The sequence below is a fragment of the Physcomitrium patens genome, chromosome 24 (genome assembly GCF_059467195.1).
Source record: "Physcomitrium patens ecotype Gransden chromosome 24, ASM5946719v1, whole genome shotgun sequence".
NCBI lineage: Eukaryota > Viridiplantae > Streptophyta > Bryopsida > Funariales > Funariaceae > Physcomitrium > Physcomitrium patens.
In genome coordinates this window covers 11,204,474-11,227,569 of record NC_143433.1, presented here as the reverse complement: position 1 = coordinate 11,227,569, position 23,096 = coordinate 11,204,474, and the positions used below count along the sequence as shown (strand labels likewise).

Here is a 23,096-nt window from a genome sequence, read left to right as displayed (position 1 = left end):
CCGTCACCTGGATACACAGAACCGTCTGTTCTCACGGATATAGCACTTCTTGGTGGTGTCATTCATCAAAAATAGAATCTTGGTAAAATCGGGACTCGTATGCTATCTCATGGCAGGTTTTCGCATGATCACAGGATTCAAATTTTGAGACCTAAGCACTGACTTTCCGTGGAAAACCACAGTCATCTCAATCATTCTTGTCCAGTAAGTCCTCAAACCAAGTGCTCTCCCATGGAATGAATCCAACTGTCCATTCAAGCAGACGCCGAGGGACAGTATCAGCAGTTCCGAATAGCCATCAGAAAAAATAAAAGCATCCAAATCACTTCGGTAACACGCGTTCTCTGCACTGACTCCGTTGATGTCGCAGGTTCAGAGTACGGGAGACACAAATTGACGGCGAATCCGCGCTTTCATTGAATATTACCTGCTGCGCAGGTTTGCTGACGAAGTCGACGGTGCAAAAACAACACCAAAATATGCATTATCTAAAAATAAAAAAACAAACGTATCAACGAAAGTGAACATCTGCCAGCTCTCCTAGCCGTTAGGTAAACTCTTCAGCAAGAGTCGGTCCGCAACAAGCTCCGACTGGATTGCCTGCCTTATCCTGTTGCAGTATATGACGCCGTGTAGCTCGCTCCGTCATTGCTGCGAACATATCCATCTCCATGCACGCTTTGCTTCCTATATTCCTTCCTTCGTGCCATCGCTCTCCCGATTCAGTTTCTTACAGCGATGCAACCTAACAGACCAGCTGCCATAGCCAAATTCGTGTGTTTGTGTACGCAAGCATGCAACCAACTGCGGCTTTATTCCAGCAACATCTCGTTACATTGAACGCAGCTTTTGCCGCATCAAAGCTGGATTCATTGATTGCAGGAGCATGGAAAAGCAAGCGCACATGCGCGAAACTCAAATGTTCCGTAAAATTAATGCTCCGATAAAAATTCAAAGGGCCATAGGGGTTTTGCATGTTGGAGTGAGGTAATTGACACGAGGGCTTTTCAGTTCGTCGAGCGGAATAACTTTCGTTTACTGACTGTTACTTTTGCTTTTTTACTTTTTGGTGAATATTGGATGCCTTTCTGACAGGAGGTTAAGGGCTATCCTTTTGGTTTTTTGTCATTTTTTGGGGTTTCTTCTTTTCTTTTTTCTACAGAATGATTTCAGGTTTGGGTCTTTAAGGCCAGTGATGAATTGTGCAAGAGATGGGGAATAAATATTATAAACTTATATTAAAAAGTACTTTTTTTTTTTTCGCCAGAAATGCTTTATAAGTAAGGAACTCTGTTGTCACATGCGCATGAGGTTTTTCTTTTAGGGTTTGGATCTCAAGAAGGCTCCCACAACTGTCAGTGCTACAAAGATTATTTGACTGATTTTTTTTTTTGTATTTTTTTGAAGTTTATTTTTTTTCATTTTTTTTTCATTTTTATCATTTTTTTTCCCCTGTTCAACTTGGATTTGGATTGACCCATGACTTCTTGATACTAGAGAAAAAAATTCATAGGGAGTGACTCTGGCTTTTTGGGGACCAACCCCACATTATTGTGCTGAATCACATACAAGTGCACTACTTGAAAGATGGTTGTACTCTCTTGTAGAGTGACTTTTCCTAGACATCTCTACAAAACCTATATAATAACTCTTCAGAAAACTGGGTTCCAAAACCCTAAAAAAACTACCTCTTTCCAACAAACAACATGATTGCCTATCATATCCAAAGTGTACAATCCCCACCTCTTTTAACTAATAAATTCTAGACAACAAGAACTTATAATCTTTACCACATACAACCCATCACATGTGAGTTGACTATGACAAGGAGGCAAGTAATGCTATTCCTCACAAGGTTTAGGGTTTTGCCATAGCTTTCCTTTTTGGATGTCAATGAGTGGTGGGTGCTTTTGGTCAAGAGTAAGAGGGGTGGCTATGGCCTTCTTCTTCTTCTTCTACTACTACTACTACTTCTTTTTATGGACTATGATTGAACAATCAAGCACAAGTTCCCCACTCCATCCCCATTTCTCTCACTTTGTGTGTGATGGGAGGAAGGGTGAAGAATAAATAAATAAATAACTAAAGCTAAGCATATACAAGATCACATGCTTTGTCTCATAGCTCTTCCTCCACCACTAAGTTTACTTTTTGTCCTCCTTTTGATGTTCAATCAAACTGAGGCCTTGAGTGAAGGATCTGTGAGGCCTTCCCCCTTTAAACATTATTGGTGCATTGGAAGGACCACCAATCTACCCCCTCCCCCTTTTAATATAAAATTATTATTATTATTATTATTTGTGGGTCTTGCAGGCTGCTCCACCAATGGTAGGCCCACTTGGTTGGGAATTCTTGAATTATATAAAATTAGTGAGGGTCTACAAATATAAAACAAAAATAGACAAAAAATAAAAACAAACTTTAAACTCAAGTGTAGATGGTTGATGGAAGTTTCAAGAATTGTCAACCTATTGTGTTAAAGTTGGAGGTTAAGTGTTGAACAATTTCTCAAGGGATGTTAGGTTTTTGTATTCTTCTTGGATTGCTTCCAACAAGTCAAAAACAATCAATTAATCAATAAATATATATATATATATATATATATGTGTGTGTGTGTATGTATGTATGTATGTATGTATACACAAATGTATAATATTTTAGTCATGTGATGATGTTTATTGAACAGACTGAATAAGGCATTGTCTTGGTGTGTATATAAATACATAAAAGTACAGAATTTGAAATCATTAACATCATTAACTTGCATAGTTAATAATTTAAAATTTAAAATTTGGGAAAGTCATTATTGACTTAAAGGAAAGTTTTAAACAGTCTCAACACATGATAATATATGTCAAATTGCAAATTCATTAAATAAATAAAGAAAAAAAAAAGAAAAAAAGAAAGAAAGATAAGAGAGTGAATATATGTATGTACATATGTAACCAATAATAATATAAAAAAATCATAAATATTTTAATTTTTTTGAAAGGTAGTGAACAAACATATTTAGGATGGCATTGTTGTGATAGATAAGGATTCATTAATGAATTCCATGAATCTGTTCTTGTGTTTTGTTGTTGGGTACAAAGGGTCAATGCTTTATGGAATAGAAGAACATATCTTTTCCATTAGTAGAACTTTTACTTATCAATTTATTAATTTTCTTTACAATTTTAAGGGAAGACTGGAGACAATTCAAAGATAGTTTGTCATGCTCACAATGACCTTAAGACACCTCACTTGCACAGGAACCTATCTTTGAATTTTCCTTCAAGGCCAAGTCAAAGCCTATTAGGTCACACCATTTTCTAGGTACACTATTATTGTTCCATCCCCCTCCAACCAACATTAAAGTTTGATACATCCTTCAGCCAGAAGTGGCAGTTTTCTCTTTATGTTTTTTTTGCTCGTGCATTTTCTGCTTATACTTTTATTGCCAATATTTATAAATTTATTTTGGTTCCCATGCTTTTTTTTTCTCTGAAGCATTTTCTTTGATTGCTTTTTCCTTTCTGAGCTTGAACTTGCTTGAAGACAACATAGAAATACCATTAAATTTTACAATGGCAACATGACTTACACACCAATTTTGTTGTTGGAATGCAATAGTACTTCATTCCATGAGAGACAATACACATTCACACACTCACTCACACAAAAAGGTTGCAAGGTTTGATGGAGTGGAAAAAATAGATAAATAAATGATTAAAAGTTAAATATTATAATTTTGTTGTGCAAATGTATACAAATTTGAAGAGAGACCCAAATTTTGTACAAAAGTTAGGAACGAAAATGTGGGTGTTATAGGCACATTTATGTGCATAATATAAAATACATTTGCTAAACAAATCACATGCAAATCTTTTCACTGTATCAAAACTCTGAAATAAAAATTATAATCTAAAAATAACTACTAGACCTAAAACAAAGCTCAAAAAGTGGAAATAGAATGGTGCTCAAATAGTGATGATAATACATTCACTTCTTGCTCTTATAGATTTTTTAGATATTGTATCTTGTAATATTAGAATTAAATTAATTGTTTCAATTAGTTGTATTACTCACAGTATTATCAACATTGATACTGGCTAATGAAAACCACAACATTTTATGAGCTTAACTTTACTCAATGTACAAGACAAAAAAAAAATCTATGAATGGAAATATATAATGCAACAAGCTTAGGCTATTTCTTGCAAATTCACAAATACACATAAACACAAAGAAAATGAATTTCATTCCATACATAAATACTAACAATGATTAACATTTTTTTCTTAAAATATATATTTTTTCCTTGACTTTGATCATTTTCAAATTATCTAATAGAAATTTACTATTACTTAATGATAATATGCATCAAACTGCATGACTAAATAAAAAACATAACATCTTGGAAATCATTTAAACTATGTAAACATCTACAATAGTGTTTTTGATATTAGCTAGAATAATTGATAGACATTTCAAAAATAGTTAGCAAACATATCATGATCCCAATATATTTATGTATATATATTTATATATACATTTATACAATTTACTTCTATTAGAAAACTTGTGTATCATTCTTATTCATTTTTTGTAATTAAAAATTCAACAATATCATAGTTTTTATTAGTATTATACCTTTTGATTCTTTATTGTAAATTTAGGTTCCAAAATTCTTCGATGTATAAAACAAAATATTCATTAGAAGTCTATGCATTCTTTGAAAGAAATCATACTTCACTTATAAGATTCAAGAAATATAAATATCAGTAATAATGACTACAGTAAAATCATAAGCTAATCTTTACAAGCAACTTTCTTAACAACTAGTTTTGTTTTGTGAAGGTGCTTACATTCTACCGGCCATATTATTTGATTTCTCCAATGTTAATGTATTTTAAGAATCCTTTTATAATGCTTTTATCATTTGTAATTATGCATGCAAAAGTCATTTTGCAAATGAGTTTTGAGGGCTTAATTTTTTAAAAAAAAGTTATATATATATATATATATATATATATATATATATAACTTTGTTTTGTACTAAATCTTTAAAAAATTAGTAACTAAACAAAGAAGTGGGAGTTATAATACAAAATGATAAAATAGATTTGTAATAAAAGAATATCTATACTAGTACAACAATAAGCATAAAAAATTTACATACCTATAGAATTTGACTAATACAATTTCTCAAATATAATATTTGGTACTTTACTTTTGCATTTGATATATAAGAAATTATAAGTATTATTAAACTTATATATCATTGAATAGTATAATTTATTTTTAAAAATTAAAAAAAAAAATAGTTCAAATTCAATGACAAGATTGAATATTAATTTGTCAAATATTTATAGACTTAAAAAAAATCAAATCAAAATACATATGCAGTTGGCTATAATATTTAAATAAATGACTAAACCTGGTTAAGTGAATTTATTATTAAATTCTATATTTTTAGAAAAACCAAAATAATAAAAAACATGGTATCATTATTTTAAAACTAAATTATCAAATATTAAATCAATTTAAAGAATTTGAGACATTTAAACGATTCACAATTTCTTCTAACAAAGTAGAAATCAATAGATTATGTATTATTTTATAATACTGAAATATATTCTTAAGTTGTTCAAGAAATTTGAAATTATTATAAGATCAAATTAGGAAGATAAATTGATAAATATTCACTTATATATACATATAAATTTGTTACTTCTCTTTACATGTCTTTTTAAATTATAAATTCTACTTTTTTTAAGGCACTTTATCCAACCACAAAAAATCAACATGAATTTGTTTTTAGATTATATCATATATCTTTGGAATATCATAGGAAAAAAAAATATATTAACTAAATGTATTTCTTAATTCATATATTTATATAGATAACATAAAAATATTATTTTATTGAAGTTAGTCTTACTTAAAGATTCTTTAGTTTTTTTACACTTAATAATAGTTATTCTAGTATAATTTATTTTAATTAATTTAAAATATACTTATGTTTGTAAATCTATTTTTATGTTTGTATTATTTATAATTAAATATTATTTATTAGTCTACATAGAATTGCATACATAATTTAAATTCATTAAGAACAAAAATTCTAAAATTATATTTCTATACTTATTTAACATTTTCAATAAATAAATTTTTGTACTAATTTTACAATAAAGAACATACTAAAAAATTTATAAGTAAATTTTTATTGCTTTAAGTTTCTTTAAAACATAAACATTAGTAAGAGAAAATCCTAAAACTACTAGTTTCAAAAATAACAAAAATGATTAATATTTTTAGCAAATAAAAAATAAATAGATAAACAATTTTTATGTATACATAGATGATGGAGGCTCTACAAAGCATGTGACTTCTAATAAGAATATTCATTTGGTTCTTGCATAATAGTTTTGTTTGACACTTTCTAAAACAAAATTGTTACAATACAATAGTGATAAGGTCTATTCTTTGAAAGAATGATTAGAAGGATCGTGAAAAAAACAAACTAGATTTTAAAATGTATTCTACATATCCTAGAAAAAATCCAATTTGATATTAGTATAAAAACTAGTGTTGAAATGTCATTTGATAAAAACAGGAAATAAAAAATATTTGCACTTAGAAGACATTAACATATTTACATGCACAAGAAATATATATAATATATTTTTAGATATAATATATTTATTTATTAACATTCTTGGAAAATTTAACAAAGAATATTTGGATTTAGTTGTTTAAGAAAAAAACAATTAATTTTGAAAATTTTAAATTAATTAAATAAATAAAATTGAAAAGAAATTTTGATCATACTAGATATAAAAATGGAAGTGAATTTGTGACTAAGAAATTTTTATAGTTTATTAATGAAATATAAAACTACTAATAAAGCTTTAGTATCTTCTTATCTAAACAAATTCAATATATTTGAGTGTAATTGCATTATTATATAATGGAATAATTTTTTAATTCTAAATTTTTGCAAAGCTTTTGGTACTATTAATGTGTAATAATAAAAGCTATTGTAAAATAAGATTGTAGAAATTAATGCATATAGAGAAATATAATTATATATTTAAAGAATAAACATTTATGTACATATAAATTTTAGAATATAAAGTATACTAATGAATGTTTGGAAATGCATCTAAGTTGGAATTATAGTATTTTTTCATAAAATATCAAATGTATCAATCAATAATAAAGATAAATAAAATTTATCAAGAAATGTATATTAAATATAATACAATTATTGTTTAATAAAAAATAAGCAATAAGATTGTAATGATGTCAAGTGAAGATAAGCATATATATAAGACAATTAAATTTTTATATAAGTATTGATATTCTATGAAAGAAAACTAACTAATTTAAAGTGATAAAAAGTATATATACTTAAATGAAATAAAGAATGCAATTTTTTTTTGTTTTGTTTTGTTTTGTTTTTTTTTTTTTTTTTCATTAACTATTAAGTTGTTTTTAAAATTTTCCAAGTTTTAGATACAATAAAAAAAAAATAAAAATAAAGGATAAAGAAGAAAATGCAGCATTTTTTCAAAAGGATAAAAATAAATTTAATTAATTAAGAATCTATTCTACAATTTCACTGGTTCTTATTGCTCATGTTTTTTCATTAAAAAAACTGATAGAAACTATGATGTTACAAAAATTATCGACTGAAGGCATATCAAATCGATATGAAAATGACAACAAATTATTATGTAATAAAGGTTGCTGAATAGTTAAATAATTAAATAAAAACTATGAAAAGATTGAAGACTTGGGCAAATAATAGAAAAGTTACATAAAAAGTAGTTTCAAATTTATGTATGTAAGTAGAGTTGTATTAAAATTTGATCACATATACACATAATTGTTGATTTATTAAATGGAGTACTTGAGTTTTTAGACTTCTTATACATTGTCTATATAATATCTTAAATGTCTTTTAAATAGGGCTTAGACTACACCTTTGTGGCAATGCATTTTAAAAACAAACTCTTCTCTGGATAATATATAATATGAGACAAATCATTGATATAATATATATGTATATAAATGTATATTAAGAAGATATAATTACAAGTTATATATACAAACATTTCCACCTTAACTTGATTTTTGCATGAATAAGTAGAACTAACCATTTTTATATTTTACACTACTCTTAATGGGTGTTCTTCAATTAAATACATCTCACACTCAATGCATTCAAGATAGTACACTCATATGAAATTCTTTTGAAACAAAAAAAATTCTTACTTTAATATTTTTTTATATCTTCATTGAATATACTTATATAATATATTTTCTTATATACAGCATTGTATACATTGATTGGACAAAACAAAATGTATTACCTATGTATTTTTAAATTTTATTGTAGTCATTCTCCCTTGAATATTGTGATTGAGATTAGTATCTAAACAATTGGGCAATGTGTACATTCACACACTGTAGAAATGTGCATAGATATGTACATGTAGTTGTAGATGACAATAAATGCTTCCTCTCTTTCTCTATAAGAACACACGAAATGGAATAAAATAAAATCAATCATAGGCAAATTATTGTTATTCTTATCCATTTTCCTTGTAGCAGCAAAGTAAAAAGCCAATCTTTTATTTTTATTTTTATTTTTTTACATTTCATTTTGTCTGGTTCTCAATTTCTGCTCCACTTTTTTAGAATTGTATGTAACAAGGAATAGTTTCAGTTTTCCACAAATAATTAATGGTCAACAAACAATTTAACGATCTTGTGTTGTTAGTTTGAACTTCTAACATGTGGATGTATACATATGTATGGGGTAGAGAGAGAATAGAATAGAAAAAAATAGCACATTGGTTCACATACTATAGATCTCTCTCCACACTTTCTCACTCTTTAATGGCTGAAATGACATGCAAAACCTAATTTGCTTCAACTATATGCACAACCAACTAGTGGGGTCTTCGTTTTCATGAAATATATATATAAAATTTTTAAAAAAATGGATGGATGAATGGTGAACTTCAGGATGTACATATCATTGTGGATGATGATGGAGTGATGGTTGAGAATACAAAAGCTCATGACATCCAAAACCAACCCAGGAATTCGGGTTCTGATTATGGGGTCGGAATTAGGGTTCACTAGAATCATGGAGCATGGAAGTGGATATACACAAATAGAGATAAAGAGATAAATAGCGGGTGAGTGAGTTGTGAATGGGATAAGGTGAGTACTAACAATGGCCCATTCATTATATATTTTGGTAAGGCTTGGCTATCCACTAAGTTTTAGGGAAGGAGGTTGAAATGAATTTATATATATATATATATATATATATCTCTGCCTTGTCACCTGTGACACCGTCCCCATACTATATAGCCCACATTCTAATCCCAGCCTCATTAAAATCCTCCCCTGATTATTATGTATAATCCACCAAATATACAATAGTAAATGCACTTCGCATATTTACATTTACCCACATTTATTAGGGTTTGATTCCATGCAATTTGAATGCTCATTCTTTTACTTAATAATAATAAATACAACTCAATGAATGGAATGGAATGTGCATGAGGAGAGCAAGAGGGTCCTTGTGTTGCAGTCATTTGGATCCCTAGTTAAGCAAGTGAAGTTGAGTGGGTGTCAATCTTTCCTTCTCAATGAGTTCAAAATTCTATCCCCACAATACAAACAAAGCTTGTGTGATGTGCACACACAAACCACCAATTACCCACAACCATCACTTAAGGAAGAAGAAGAAGGAAGAAGGGCAACATGAGATAAAAAAGCAAGTGCTTCTTGTGTGAGTGGTGAACACAGGACTTGTGTATGAGCAACCCCACCAACACATTATATATATACATATATATATATATATAGCACAAAAAGAAAACAAAAAGATGCAACATGTGTTTATTCTTATTATTCAATGCTATTATTATAACAATTACTATTAATATGTTATAATTAAAATGTGTTGTGGGTAAGATTAGGTGACAATGCAATGATGTAAAAGGGAGTCATTGAAAAGAAAAGTGACCCCGGGTGAAATATCTTTCCCCATTGTGTTGGATCCATGCGTGCCCCCATTGATTGAGTGATAAATATATTTTATGATTCTCCAGAGCTGACGTGGACCCACTTAGTGGCTTGCTTCATTGGACTCCAGATATTTATATATTTATATTTTACTTATTATGGTCATGCTGTTACTACCACTGTCTTGTTCTGGGTTTTCCCAGGCCCTCTTTATGGCATAATACAATATTGATCCCCCCCCCCTCTTCATCCCTTGCATGAAGTTTATCAAATGCCTTTCCATGGACTGTGAATCAATCCATTGTGTTTTCAATCTGAGCATGGCTTTGGCATTCATTCATTTTCAAACAAAGTTTCCTTTGCAAGAAAAAGAAGAAAAAAAATTGTTTGAAGAATGGATGTACGAAAAACACACACACACACACACAGAACATATGAGTAATGTGAAGGTTCGTATGCAAAAAGTCTAGATTCAGAACTTGAAATCATGTTATATCAATGCATGAACGATTATGTTCAGGAGACAATGTCGTTCATGTCTTAATATGCAATGTAAGAAAAAATATCTAAAAAGAAGGAGCCAAAAAAAAGAAGAAAGAAATATGAAGGCAAAACCCCTTTTCCTTTCAAATTTTAAGATATGCAATGACTATATAAAATTGAATCAGGAGCAACAACAGAACCATCCACCCATCCGTACATCCATCCGTCCCCACACCCACCCGTCCATCCGCCCACCCGTCCATCCGTCCATCCATCCGTCGTCCGCTTACGCACTGAACGAATGAACAGATACGAGTAGTCCCGGATAATCTACGAGTCCACGAATAATCAGCCCGCGCCAAGTGGACACATCTGGACCTCCACGATGGACTCCATCTCATCCATTCAGTAGTCGCAAGTGAGCACCTATAATTCATTCATCTATCGAAGAGAGGAATGAACGCGGAGGGCGAGGCTGGGCGAGTTAGGGTTAGGCAGCGCGTTCACATCGCCTCGTCGTCCTCCCTTCGCAACGCCTTCCTACACGGGGGGACGGGGATGGAGAGGGAGTCTGATTGCGTGGCTTCTGTTTGTCCCTGGCTATGGCTGAGGTCGTCTGATACTGGACGAGCGACAGAGTCACATTCAGACAGAATGAGAGAGTGAGAGAATGGGAGAATGCCATGGCCGGATCGGTATCTGATAGCCAAGTCGCGATGGAGGCTTCTTCTTCCCGAGCCTTTGTTCATGGTGGTTGTAGCAGCAAGTGTTTGTAGGGTAGGACGGACGGACCGGGAGTTTTCTCCTCTCTCTTTCTGTCTCTCTTGGAGTGTGCTCTGATCGTGTGTTTGTGCGTGTTTTTTTCTTCTCCTTTTTGACTTGGGTTTGACTTGCTAATTGGACGCCACGAGTGCAGACACGGTATGCGAGCACCATTTGACTGATCTTCTTTTGATTGTTTTGTAGGAGGTGGCGATGACGGTGTGCTGGTGGGGGCGAAGTAAGGGGGAGAGGTCTTGTGGCGGATTGGATTGGAATGGAATGAAATGGAGCACTAGGTTGGCCAATTGAAAGGATAGAGGTCTGAAAGACAAGCCGCTATGGGAATCGGCTGCTGCGGAGAGTAGACAGAGGAGGAGGAGGAGGTCGATAGCTTCTAGCGGTTGCGGTGTGAACGGATGATTGAAAGGTGGCAGACAGCTTAATATACTTCCTCTTCTTCTTCTTCTTCCTCTTCTCTCTCTCTCTTTTTTTTTTTTGTTTTTTGTTTTTTTGTTTTTTGAACTTGGCTACGCTTCGAGGAAGCAAGGGAGAGAGAGAGTCAGGGGAGGGTGTGAACAAGCGGAGATGTGTTTCAGGAAGATGTGCATGTGTTGGCTAACTTTGAGTCACGCTCAGATCTCGCCGTTGACGGTAATCGAGCAGAAGTAGTGTTGAGTACGGAGGAAGCATTTCAGAAAAAAATTGCTTGAGAGGTTAGAGAACGTTTTATCTGTAGATTTGAGATGATATCGGATGGAGAGTTTTTAACATTTTCACGAGAGGAGGATGTGTGTGGATTGGGTTGTCCCCGGCTTCGTGTTAAAGTTTTATGGTTATGAAACCAAAGTGAACGGTGCACCAAAGTGTGCAGTTGGTTGAATGTACTAGCCAGAATATACGTTTATACGTCATAACCGAGGTGAAAGAATCAGTTCGCCTTCAGCATAATCATCATTATACGGCTATTAGCCAGATAGTAGTTGGTATCGTGGTTTTTGGTCGATGAATTGTTGAAGTACAGCATCAATGCCGTGCTTGAACTTATCGAGTTAACTTTGGTACGAACGCATCAAGGCCAGGGTCTAGCAAGTTTCCCCTGGAACACTTGGAGGGCAGGAGAGGCGAGGGAATTTTTAACGTGCTCTCCGCCCCTCCGCTGTGATGTAACGGTTGTCTGTCGTTGAAGTTGGTGATCGCCGTAGATGTAACGTAATCGTGGTTTTCTACTGACCGGAGACGAAGGAAACGAGGAACAGACCTGCAGAATGATAATTAACACAGCTATTATTGAGTGATGGTGCGTCATTTGGACGATCGCAAAGCATGGAATGTAGAATAGGGAATGAGGAGGTTTGGGAGTTTCCTCTTCGTACATTGGTTGGCTGGAAGAGTAGGTATGGAGAGCAGATGAGGAGATTGTCGTAGTACGATTTGAGGTCAGGCAGATTGACGAGTAGGAGGGAGACTTCGTAGGTGATTCGATATTTAAATTACATGAAGCCCTCAATATGTCGCCTATCTTTCAAACCCTTCACCAAATTCAGCGCAACAGTTGTTTTGACTTTGATATATCAGTTTAATCTGTTTTGCTTTCTTGAAGCCAATGCTTTTCGACTCAGTTTCTTGCGATGAGCGTCGTCTGTCCTTCTCTTGTCTCTGCTTCTTATTGAATTTTTATTTATCTTGCTTTGGACTATGTAGTCTTATTCGCAAGTTGCTAATTTCATTTGTCTTTTGTTTTGTGTTATGGCTTTACTTGCTATGTCTGAAGTAGTCTCTAACAATCTTTCCTCGGATTATGTCGATCATTGGAAGTCTTATGTATTTATTTATTTCAATTTATTTTTATAGTTTTTTAGTCTTTGGTTTTTTTGTGGGGTTTATTTGATTTATCGTTATTATTTCGTTGTCTTTGCGGGTTACTCCTGTACAGCATGTGTTACAAAAGAATGAATTAGATGGAACATCTGCACGAGTTTCTTCAGAAAGGTTAGTACGCACTTGTTCATGACACGTGGTTAAACTTGGCGGCTATCGAGGCGTTTTGATCGTGTATTGTTCCGTACATGCTGTTGCTTGGCGAGGAAATATTTTGATACCAGCGAGTGTGGATCACTGTGAGGGAGCTGATTTGTGCTGATACAACAACCTCTATATCTTGCAGTCTCTTCTCCTTTGGAATCAGGCGGGAGCGTCGACAAGTACCTTGCGCATGTAGTACAGCTGTACAATTTTCTTGAGGCCGCGGGATGGAAGTAGCGTATACAGGACTAGTTTCAAGGGTTGGGTGGTAATTTTAGCCGGTGATTGGAATCTTCGGCGCCGTCCAATGGGGCCGTTTGGGAGATTGGCGGTTGGTTCAATCGCTAGTCAGGATGATGGAAAGAACAAAGATGCCATTTGTAAGGAAGGGAATAGGAGCAAGAAACAAGCCGACGAGACCAAGGTATGCATGGAAGCAGAACAGCATGTTATTGTGAAAGCTTTGAAGAAGGATACGGGCGAGAAACGGAACTCGTCGAGGCTATTTAGCTGGAACAAAAATGACTCTTCCAGCAAAGGAAATGCTGAAAAGGTCGAGAGGGGTAGGCGTTTATCATCTCCAGGGAAGGTTCAGACCACCTCAAATGATCTCAAGCCTGAGTCATCCTCCTTTCTGAGCAGTGAATTTGGTTTCGCGTTGGGCCTTACTAAAATCAAGACGCGGTCTGGACCTCTGTACACCTCCAGCACTCGTTCTGGTCCGGTCTTTGCAGGTACCCTTCAGAGCCGATTCATCATCGGAAATGAAAAAAGGGAGAATGTCTCCGTGAAAAGCAACTCAAAGCATGGTAGCTCATCTCGGTCTCCGATTGTTCGAAAACCTGCGAAAGCTGCTAAAATTCATGCACGTGACTCTGTCTCACCCAAGGACTCTTTCACAGAAAATGGTAGCAATTGTAGAATCCGAAGATGTTCGGAAGCGGAGTCGAGAGAAATAACGTCCAGCGGCAACACAGAAGAGACTTCTGGGTCCTCGTTCCTTTCGGTTTCAAAATTGGACTTGGGAAGTGAAAAAATTCCAGAGAGAAGCTTGTTGGCAACAAGTCAAATATCCGAAGATATGTTGTTGAGTGGAAGTACGAGGAATGAAAAAGCCTTAATTGGCCAGGTCTCGCAGCCAGGGTCAGCTAGTAGTTGGGTAGATGTCGATAGCAATTTCGACTCCGGCTCAAGTGGAGGGCTTTCTATGTTAGAAAGCCTTGTAGGGTTTCAGCATGCTCGAAGCGTCCCTGCGGATAGGTTGTCGCTTCTTCAAGGTTCGATCGCGTTCCTTTTTCTTCATCGGCTGTTGTGATGTCAACAAATTGCGAATTGCTGTTGACATGCCTCAGAACGGAATAATCGCATGATGGGGCAGTGTTTGTTGTTGTGGTCGATATTCTGTTGCTTTAAGTTACGATTCGCGTGTGTTTACTCATAGGTTCTGTGAATTTTGAGTTTGCTGTGGTGAAATTTGACAGGGTACGGTGAACAGGTTTTGGTTTTGCATTTTGTGTTTTAATTATCATTCAATTGATAGTAATAATTTTCAGATTGTTTTTCTCTCATCGCTTACAGTGTTTTGTGTTGGTAAACTAGAGCCTTTTGTTGATAAATTACGATCTCATGGGCACTCTGAAATCGACGGAGAGGCGACGAGATGTTTTGATATAGCAATGCAAGAGAGTGAGGTATGCACATGTGCACATGCACAAGTCGATGCCTCTCTTTGAATAACGTCGCTTTTGGGAGGTGTCATGCCGTTGCTTTGTTTTAGAAATGTTCTTTGTTATCACTTTTCTTTTCACAAACAATTGGTTTGGTATAGAAGCCTTCCCATTTATGACTTTTTTTTTCGATGTCTTATCCCACTTAGTTCTAGATTATTTTCTCCACAGTTTAGTTAAGCCTTTGGTTGTTTGAGCGAAGCAGAGTCCGTTGAGTCAGCCCGACATTCCGAAGGAGATCGAGTCACCCAGATTCCAAGCGCTTCTGCGTATGACTGCCGGCCCTCGAAAAGGAAAATCAACCGACATCAAGAGCTTCTCGCATGAACTCGATCCTCGCGGTGTGAGATCTTATGAATTTCTGCGGCCTCGTGACCTTCTTGACTTGGAGGTATGCGATCCTTTGGTTTACGTGTAAACGTGGTTTTAGAAGAAGTCTCAGGAAATACAGTTTGAAACACAATGATCAATCATGCTTCTGTATATTCTGAATCGCAGGAGGTTATGGCAGCTCTTGGGGCACGCTTTCATACAGCTAAGGATGAAGTAAATGCGGAACTGGCAGTTTTTGCTGGCGACCTGGTGGGAGTACTTGAAGATACCACTGATATGGATCCTTATCATCAAGAGAGGATAGAAGATTTGCTAATTCTGGCTCGTGACTGTGCCTTTATGGATCCTCAAGTGTTTCGGAAGGAATGTGAAGCAATTGTGCAGGATTTGGATGACAAACGACAAGAACTTCCTATGGGCGTCCTGAAAAGGCTACATACGCGGATGCTTTTCATACTCACTCGTTGTACACGTCTCCTTCAGTTTGAAAAGGAGAACGGTTTAGATGAGGTTGAGCTTCACAGACTACAGCAGCAGGCAAAAACTGGCTCCTGCATAGAAAGCTGGAAAAAAATTATAAGTTGGAATGAGAAAGGAAAAGCACTTCTGAAGGTAGTCAGACCTCAAAGGCTCAGCTTATCTTCGAAGCCTCAGGAAAAATCGTCCAAAAGAGTCAGCGACGAAGTTTCGATTTCAGGAACTCCCACTTTTTCAGGTATTACAGAGCAGGCTGTAGAATCAGATAAAGAATCCATTTCAAAAGCATCAGGTGGTTCTGTAAGTCCAATTCATTCTGTCGTGGCTGACCGGCAAACAAGTTGGAAACATTTCTCTGTTGCTCCACCAAACGAACTGAAATCGCATGGGGGAGAATCGGATGTTGAGACTGAAATGGGTTCAGTTGTATATATAACACCGGAAAGCTCGCAGTTATGTGCTGATGGAGGAATGGTAATCAGCAGAACATCAGAGGAGGTCCAACGAATACCTTCCTCAAAGAGACACCAACGAGTTGCATGGGGTCATTGGACGGATCAGCCAGAGGTTTTAGATGACAACCTAGATTTCATTTGCAGGATTTGTGAAGATGAGGTTGCGACGTCATGTTTGGAGGACCATTCTAGAATCTGTGCCTTGGCTGACAGGTAGAGTCCTTAAATGTCTCTGTTACTTTTCTTTCGCTTTCATTTAGTACATTATGCTGAAGGTTTCAAGGTACCAAGGGGTTATTATAACATGCATCAAGTTTAGATAGTTCAAAGTTATGCTGAACATTTATTTGTTTTTTCAGATGTGATCAGCAAGGGCTTGATGTTGATGACCGTCTACGAAGAATAGCAGAAACACTAGAGAGAATGGCTGAATCTCTCACACCCAAAAGCTTCAGCTTGGCTGCTGGTGGTAGTCCTGACACTGCGAAAACGTCTGGCTCCAATAACGGGGGCTGTAGCTCAGATGGAGCCTTGTCGGAAAGATGCATAACGTATCCCACGTTTACCGATAAAGTTTGGGGTGAACTTTTAAGGAAAGGATCCGAAGAATTGTTGGAAGATACTTATGAGATCGATGCTGCCAGCATGGGCGATGATAATAAAAAAGCCAATTCAGTTACTTGTAAGACACGGTTCGGTCCTAAAATCGAACAATCATCTGTTCCAACTTCATCTCCTGGAAGTGCGCTCGCTCCAGCCTCATCCGCTGGAAGTCTGACTCCTCGCTCTCCACTTGCCACACCTCGCATAAGCCAGATTGACGTATTACTTTCAGATCGAAACGGCTTCAACGAGATTGATGATGCCTTACAGGTCCACAACTTGCATACTTTTCCGTTTTATAGACTTCATTTTTCATTTTGTTGTAGTGTCTTTTTCTGGCTTTGCTAAATCTTTTAGTCTTATATTATACTATTTGCGAAATTTACTGACTTGAAGTATTAACTGGAATTGCAGATAAACGAGATTGCAGATATAGCTAGATGCATTGCCGGTGCTTCGCCAGATGAAGATGGTACTGAGTATTTGCTGTCATGCTTGGAAGACGTGCAAGACATCTTACGGTACAACAAGGTGGAAGCATTAACTGTCGCTACTTTTGGCAAGCGAATAGAGAAGCTGTGCATGTAAGAATCCTTTTTCTTTTCTCGGTTTTGCAGTTTACCTGTTAATCATCAAGACGTTTGTATTGGAGAGCTGACTTCATGTACGAATTCGTACGTCTCCGCTTCGTCTGTAGAGGATGAAGGGATTAGAACGTTCGCTCGTTAAATAAGTGAGCGACGTTCTCTTCTTTAGTTGCATCTAGTTTGTCTTGCGAGCGGTGTTTTACACCCTCTCTTTTCTGATGAACATATGCTGAATTTTTGATAGCGTTTCTGCAGGGAGAAATATCATAAGTTCCTTGAAATCTTAGACCCGAATGGTGTGGAGGTTGCAAGCAGTGTAGGAGATGATGAGCTCTTGGAAGACGACACTTTTCATAGTTACAAGTCTACTCCTGTACACCCTTCGTATAAGGATCGCACCACGATAGATGATTTCGAAATCATAAAACCTATCAGCAGGGGTGCATTTGGACGGGTTTTTCTGGCCAGGAAACGCACAACTGGGGATCTTTTTGCTATCAAGGTGCTAGTCTTTACAGTAATTTACCCCTTGGTCCTTGCTGCGTTGTTGGTTATTTCTTTTGTTACTTTTCAGTTTCAAATAATTTTCTTGTTGTAGAACATCAAACATGTCATGATTGTCTACCTGATTCACTTTTGGAAGTTTTTGCAATTGAGTGGTTTGCAATACCCTTTCTCCAGATTCGTTGGTGCATTGTGTGTAAGATTCTCGTGAATTTATTTATCTAAATAATTTAGTGACACGTCTAATTTGCTACTTTCGATCTCTTTGTCCAAATTTTTATTATGCAGTAAAAGCATCTTATTTAGCTAAGCTTACTGTTGTGGGCCTCTGTTACGGACATTCCGTAGGTTCTTAAGAAAGCAGACATGATCCGTAAAAATGCCGTTGAAAGCGTTAAAGCGGAGCGTAACATCCTAATTTCTGCTCGCAATCCTTTTGTGGTATGGATCTGATGGCCTCGCCATTTCTAATTTTGTACATATTTATTTAACTCTCTTCGTGAAGTTTTAAGAAATGCTAACGGTTAATGTTGTTAAATGCCAGGTTCGATTCTTTTATTCCTTCACATGTGCAGAGAACCTGTACCTGGTGATGGAATATTTGAATGGTGGGGATATGTACTCCTTGTTGCGAACCCTTGGATGTCTTGATGAAGCTTTGGCACGTGTGTATATAGCCGAATTGGTAAGAACTCCTCTCCTTGGTAGCTGTGGTATCCTTGTAGCCGAATATGATGGTCATATTAGACTCGCACACATATCTCACTCATGATCTTCAATTTTACCATGCACTTTGGAGCATTGCTTAATACTCTCACACTTCATTTTTAGTGTATATACAAGTATTTTAACGTATAAATGAAGTTCCGATGTAATTTACTAGTCCTCTATTTTGCAACTAGTTTGGAAAAATGTTGTAGTTGAGCGTAACTGTTGTACAATAGGCACTTTTATGCAGTGAATCTGATGAGGATACTATATTCACATGTGTGAATTCAATGTAATGACCATATCATAGTGTGGATGTTTCATTGCCCGCGTAGTGATATTTACTTGTTGTCAATGTCTGAACCTGTGTTTCGTTCGAATTTTACCAGGTGTTAGCATTGGAATGTTTGCATTCCTTGGGAGTTGTTCACCGAGATCTCAAACCAGACAACATTTTGATTGCTCATGACGGGCACATTAAGGTACTGTATTAAATTCTATTACAGTAAAATTTTCTGCACAAGTCAGCTGTCTTTCTCATGGAACCATAGATTTAATGAAATTTTAAGTAAGTTAGAGGATACTTTCTTCAAAGAATTAACCTATATATCTGTTTTTGTTACCATTTCTGTAGCTAGAACAAGAGAACAAGAAATGCAAAGGGATCTTTCTGATGATTCATGCGCTCGATTGATTTATGTACTGAATTATTATTGGTTGATGATTTGTTTCTGTATGATCTGATTACGCAATCACTGCAAACACTGCGCAGCTCACAGATTTTGGTCTTTCGAGAGTAGGCCTTATCAACAGTACAGACGATTTATCAGGCCCTGCTGCAACTGGGACTATGGTTATGGAGGAGTCTACGAAAAACCAATGTGCTTCTCCTAAACACGAGCATCAGAGAAAGATTCGACAGCAGCGCTCGGCTGTGGGAACCCCTGACTACCTAGCTCCAGAGATTTTGCTTGGGACCTCCCATGGTAACTTCGCTTGAAGCTTCTACTCGGGACCAGTTTAATTGAAAATCTATCTGCCCGTTGGCGTGTTTGGTTTTTGAGTATTCTTTCCTGCGAAACGATAGAAGTGCTTGTAGTATCGGTTTGCTGTATTTTCACGGTGTGTTGGAAAGCGGTTGTCACTAAATAAGCATTTGATAATGACCTAACGTTTTTAGGATGTAGTTTCAGCATACAGCAAAATGACAATTTAGTGCACTTCTATAACTACTCAATATGCAGGTCCTGCTGCTGATTGGTGGTCTACCGGAGTAATTCTTTTTGAATTTCTAACTGGCATTCCTCCATTCAACGCTGAGCATCCTCAGGTACGTTTTTCCTACGCTTAAACTTTAAAAATTTAGAAATTATTTTTTGCAAGTATTTTCACATTTCGAACGGTTTAGGGTAAAAATCTCAACTTGGTTGTTTCTGTTCCGAATATGATTTTATGAGCATGCAATCAACCACCATGTTTGTTTGCGGGTCGTATTTAGTTGCTCTGATCGGTAATGGTTTATTTGTGCAGGTCGTTTTTGACAACATCCTGAACCGACATATCCCATGGCCTGCAGTCCCAGAGTATATGTCCTATGAGGCCCAAGATTTGATCGACAGGTGAGTACTTTCTGCATCAGTTACAATTGAAATATTGAAATTCATTTTTTTATCAAACGATTTAAATTGTTGATATCTAAATAATGAACTTTTTTTCAGACGTATGAGATCAACAACTTCAGAAGAAAATTAACTTTGTTTATGACTAAATGCATCAGTGATCGTTCTGAGTATTCTCTCCTTAGCAGCGAATTTTCCATAAGTAAAAGTCAGGGTGTTACTATGGTTTTTGTATGCTCCGGATGTTTGTGAATCTCATGTCTGGGTGTAATGCTGTTTCTTTCTGCAGACTGCTGACTGAGGACCCCACTGAACGCCTGGGCGCCAATGGAGCTGCAGAGGTATTCTAGTTTATAATATATATTTTTGTTTTTAATAGCTTTGATAATAGATATTATTCTCATTTCCTTTTTCATTTGAGGATTTGTTGAATACAGTGTCGATTCTTATTTGCGCGCAATTATAGTTGGAAATAATGTATAATTCAAAATAAGATTCATGCGAGGAATTTTAGTTTCGTGGAAGTTGGTGTGAAGTCTGCTCATCACATAGTAATGTTTGGTGAAGGACTCTTGGGCTAGTGGTGGGGTTAGTGCGTGTCTCAGTTGTAAGCTCGAACTGAATACTGCTTTGAACTTATATAAACATTCTATTATCTTGCAGGTGAAAGCTCATCCATTCTTCAAAGACATAAACTGGGAGACGCTTGCCAGACAGAAGGTAAGACTTGTTTCTCCGCTGCATTTGCTGCCTCGTCTGGCTTCTAAACTAGTTCTTTTGCCCTGCTTCACCTTTTTATCACATGTTTTAATTACTACACATCGAGATTGCCGAGCACAGGGTAACAACTTGGGTTTGAATTGCAGGCTGCATTTATTCCAAGCCCTGACGGTGCGCATGATACCAGCTATTTTTCATCTCGCTATGCGTGGAATTCAAATGAGGGCAATTTTGACACTGAGCACTTTGACGAAAGTGATGATGAAAGCACTTGCAGCGGCAGCACAAGTGATTCGGGTGATGGGCCTGATGAAGCGGTAAGGCATAAATCTGAAAGTTGGTCTGGTCAGTCATAGACGAACTTTTTTTCAACTTCGAAACATGCTGCTTCGACCATGTGGCTGAAGTCACGTAGCCTTACGGCTCTTTCGTCCTTACTATCTTGACAGCACATGTTTTGTAACATTTTAGAAAATACAGATGTAGAAAAGGTGAATTTGGTCAGTGAGCAGTTAGTTTAGTGACGTATTGCATTTCACATTATGCTTAAACATATTCTTTTTGAAGCAAGAAGACGTTTGATAGTGACGAATTTACGATTTATCGACATAATCAACAATAAGTTGTGTTTGGATGTTGTGCTTGCCATTGAAATTCCCAAATATTGCTGTCCTATTTTAGAACCTTATTGTAGAGGTAGGTTTAATGTACTTATCAATTATTCGAAAGAAGACGGCATAAGCGTCCTTTTTTAGGCAGATGTAAGATTCCGACAACAATGGTTGTACATTGCTAGCGTTTGGCAACGCAAGATCAAACGTAAGTGTCCTTGGTAGACGATTTCTTAGTATCGAGAATATAGTGTCCAGGTTCTGAGCAGTCATATTGAAACTAATCTGATAAGCTTTGGTTCTGCAGACTGATGAATTTGGGGATATGGCTGAGTTTGAAAATTCGTCCTCCTGTAAATACACCTTTAGCAACTTCTCTTTTAAGGTGATTTTGTGAATTTTAATTACTTTTCTGGGTAAAGCCATGCTATGCATTCTACTGTTCCTCTAACCTGTCGTTACAGAGGTACATTTATTGTGTTCGGTTCTAGTTGCTAGTGAATCTACACTATTTTGTTTTGGTTCCACATGTATCGTGCATTATATTACTAGCTTATGGGATCCTTAAATAGATAAAGTTTCCTATATTATTATTAGGTGAATTTGAAGAATCTGATCATTCTGATATTCGTGTGTTTTGAATTGTGTTTGGCGGTTGAACAGAACTTATCTCAACTGGCATCTATTAATTATGATCTTCTTCAACAATCGGAAAGGCGGGATTCACCGCAGGGTCCCAGCTGACGTAAAAGATGGAAAAGAATACTCATTTCATGAGTATTTGAAGGTCCTTCGTTATCTGGGAGTTCTGGAAGGTGATCCATTACGGTTCCAGTGAGTTTTGACGATCAGAAGTATGTTCCTGTATATAGTTACTGCTCCAAAAAGTTCCTTGTACCATGCCATGTTCCATATTTGGTCGAAGTAGTGTCAACTTGAATTTGCCGCTGCAAGTTCTTCAATTTTGCTCTGTAGTCAAGCCCCATCATATTCTGGGATAAGGTGCTCCTTGGAATAGCTTTTCTTGGAAAGAGACTGATGTACATCACGAGAAAGGATCATGCTGTCGGTTTTGGTTGAGCCGACTGACATGGCGTACAATAGAAACATTCCATAACTGTAAAGTACTAGTTGGAGGGATTAGTGTTTCTATTATTTTTTCTGGAACCCGTGATGTTTTCATTTATCGCGCTTCCCGCCGTGGTTTCTTCTTCAACGGCCTAGATTTCTATTATGGATGTGATTGACGAAAATCTTAATCCCCAACAGTTATGTAACCAACTCGTACGAAGTCCGTGTGGATGTGCTGTAATCTCGAGAGTATAGACAACCATTGCAGCTCATCGATGTTCTCCAGTTGAAGTAATTTAATTAGATTCTAAAGCTGCGCAGTCTTGCATCATCATTTGACTTTAGACCACTATGAGTGCCACGGTTCTTGCGAGGTTAC

At 36.0% G+C, this 23,096-nt stretch overlaps 1 protein-coding gene across 2 annotated transcripts; it reads left to right on the top strand.

Annotated features, from left to right (window-relative positions):
- The first annotated feature begins 11,067 nt into the window (after window positions 1-11,067).
- On the top strand, window positions 11,068-22,862 carry LOC112276380 (putative serine/threonine protein kinase IREH1). 2 transcript variants are annotated; one of them, XM_024507651.3, is made up of 20 exons: window positions 11,068-11,295; window positions 11,485-11,707; window positions 13,445-14,579; window positions 14,902-14,993; window positions 15,235-15,420; window positions 15,528-16,507; window positions 16,654-17,167; window positions 17,312-17,481; window positions 17,740-17,986; window positions 18,337-18,429; window positions 18,533-18,673; window positions 19,086-19,178; window positions 19,469-19,682; window positions 19,941-20,026; window positions 20,227-20,315; window positions 20,605-20,656; window positions 20,979-21,035; window positions 21,182-21,352; window positions 21,954-22,031; window positions 22,310-22,862. In XM_024507651.3, exons 3-20 carry the CDS (start codon window positions 13,610-13,612, stop codon window positions 22,388-22,390), a joined length of 4,314 nt encoding a protein of 1,437 aa, XP_024363419.1. In that variant the 5' UTR covers window positions 11,068-11,295; window positions 11,485-11,707; window positions 13,445-13,609; the 3' UTR covers window positions 22,391-22,862. The 2 variants fall into 2 exon arrangements, with proteins under 2 accessions (XP_024363419.1, XP_090103336.1); XM_090247210.1 differs by lacking the exon at window positions 11,068-11,295 and adding an exon at window positions 13,214-13,269 and having other exon boundaries at window positions 11,566-11,707.
- The last annotated feature ends 234 nt before the right edge of the window (window positions 22,863-23,096 follow it).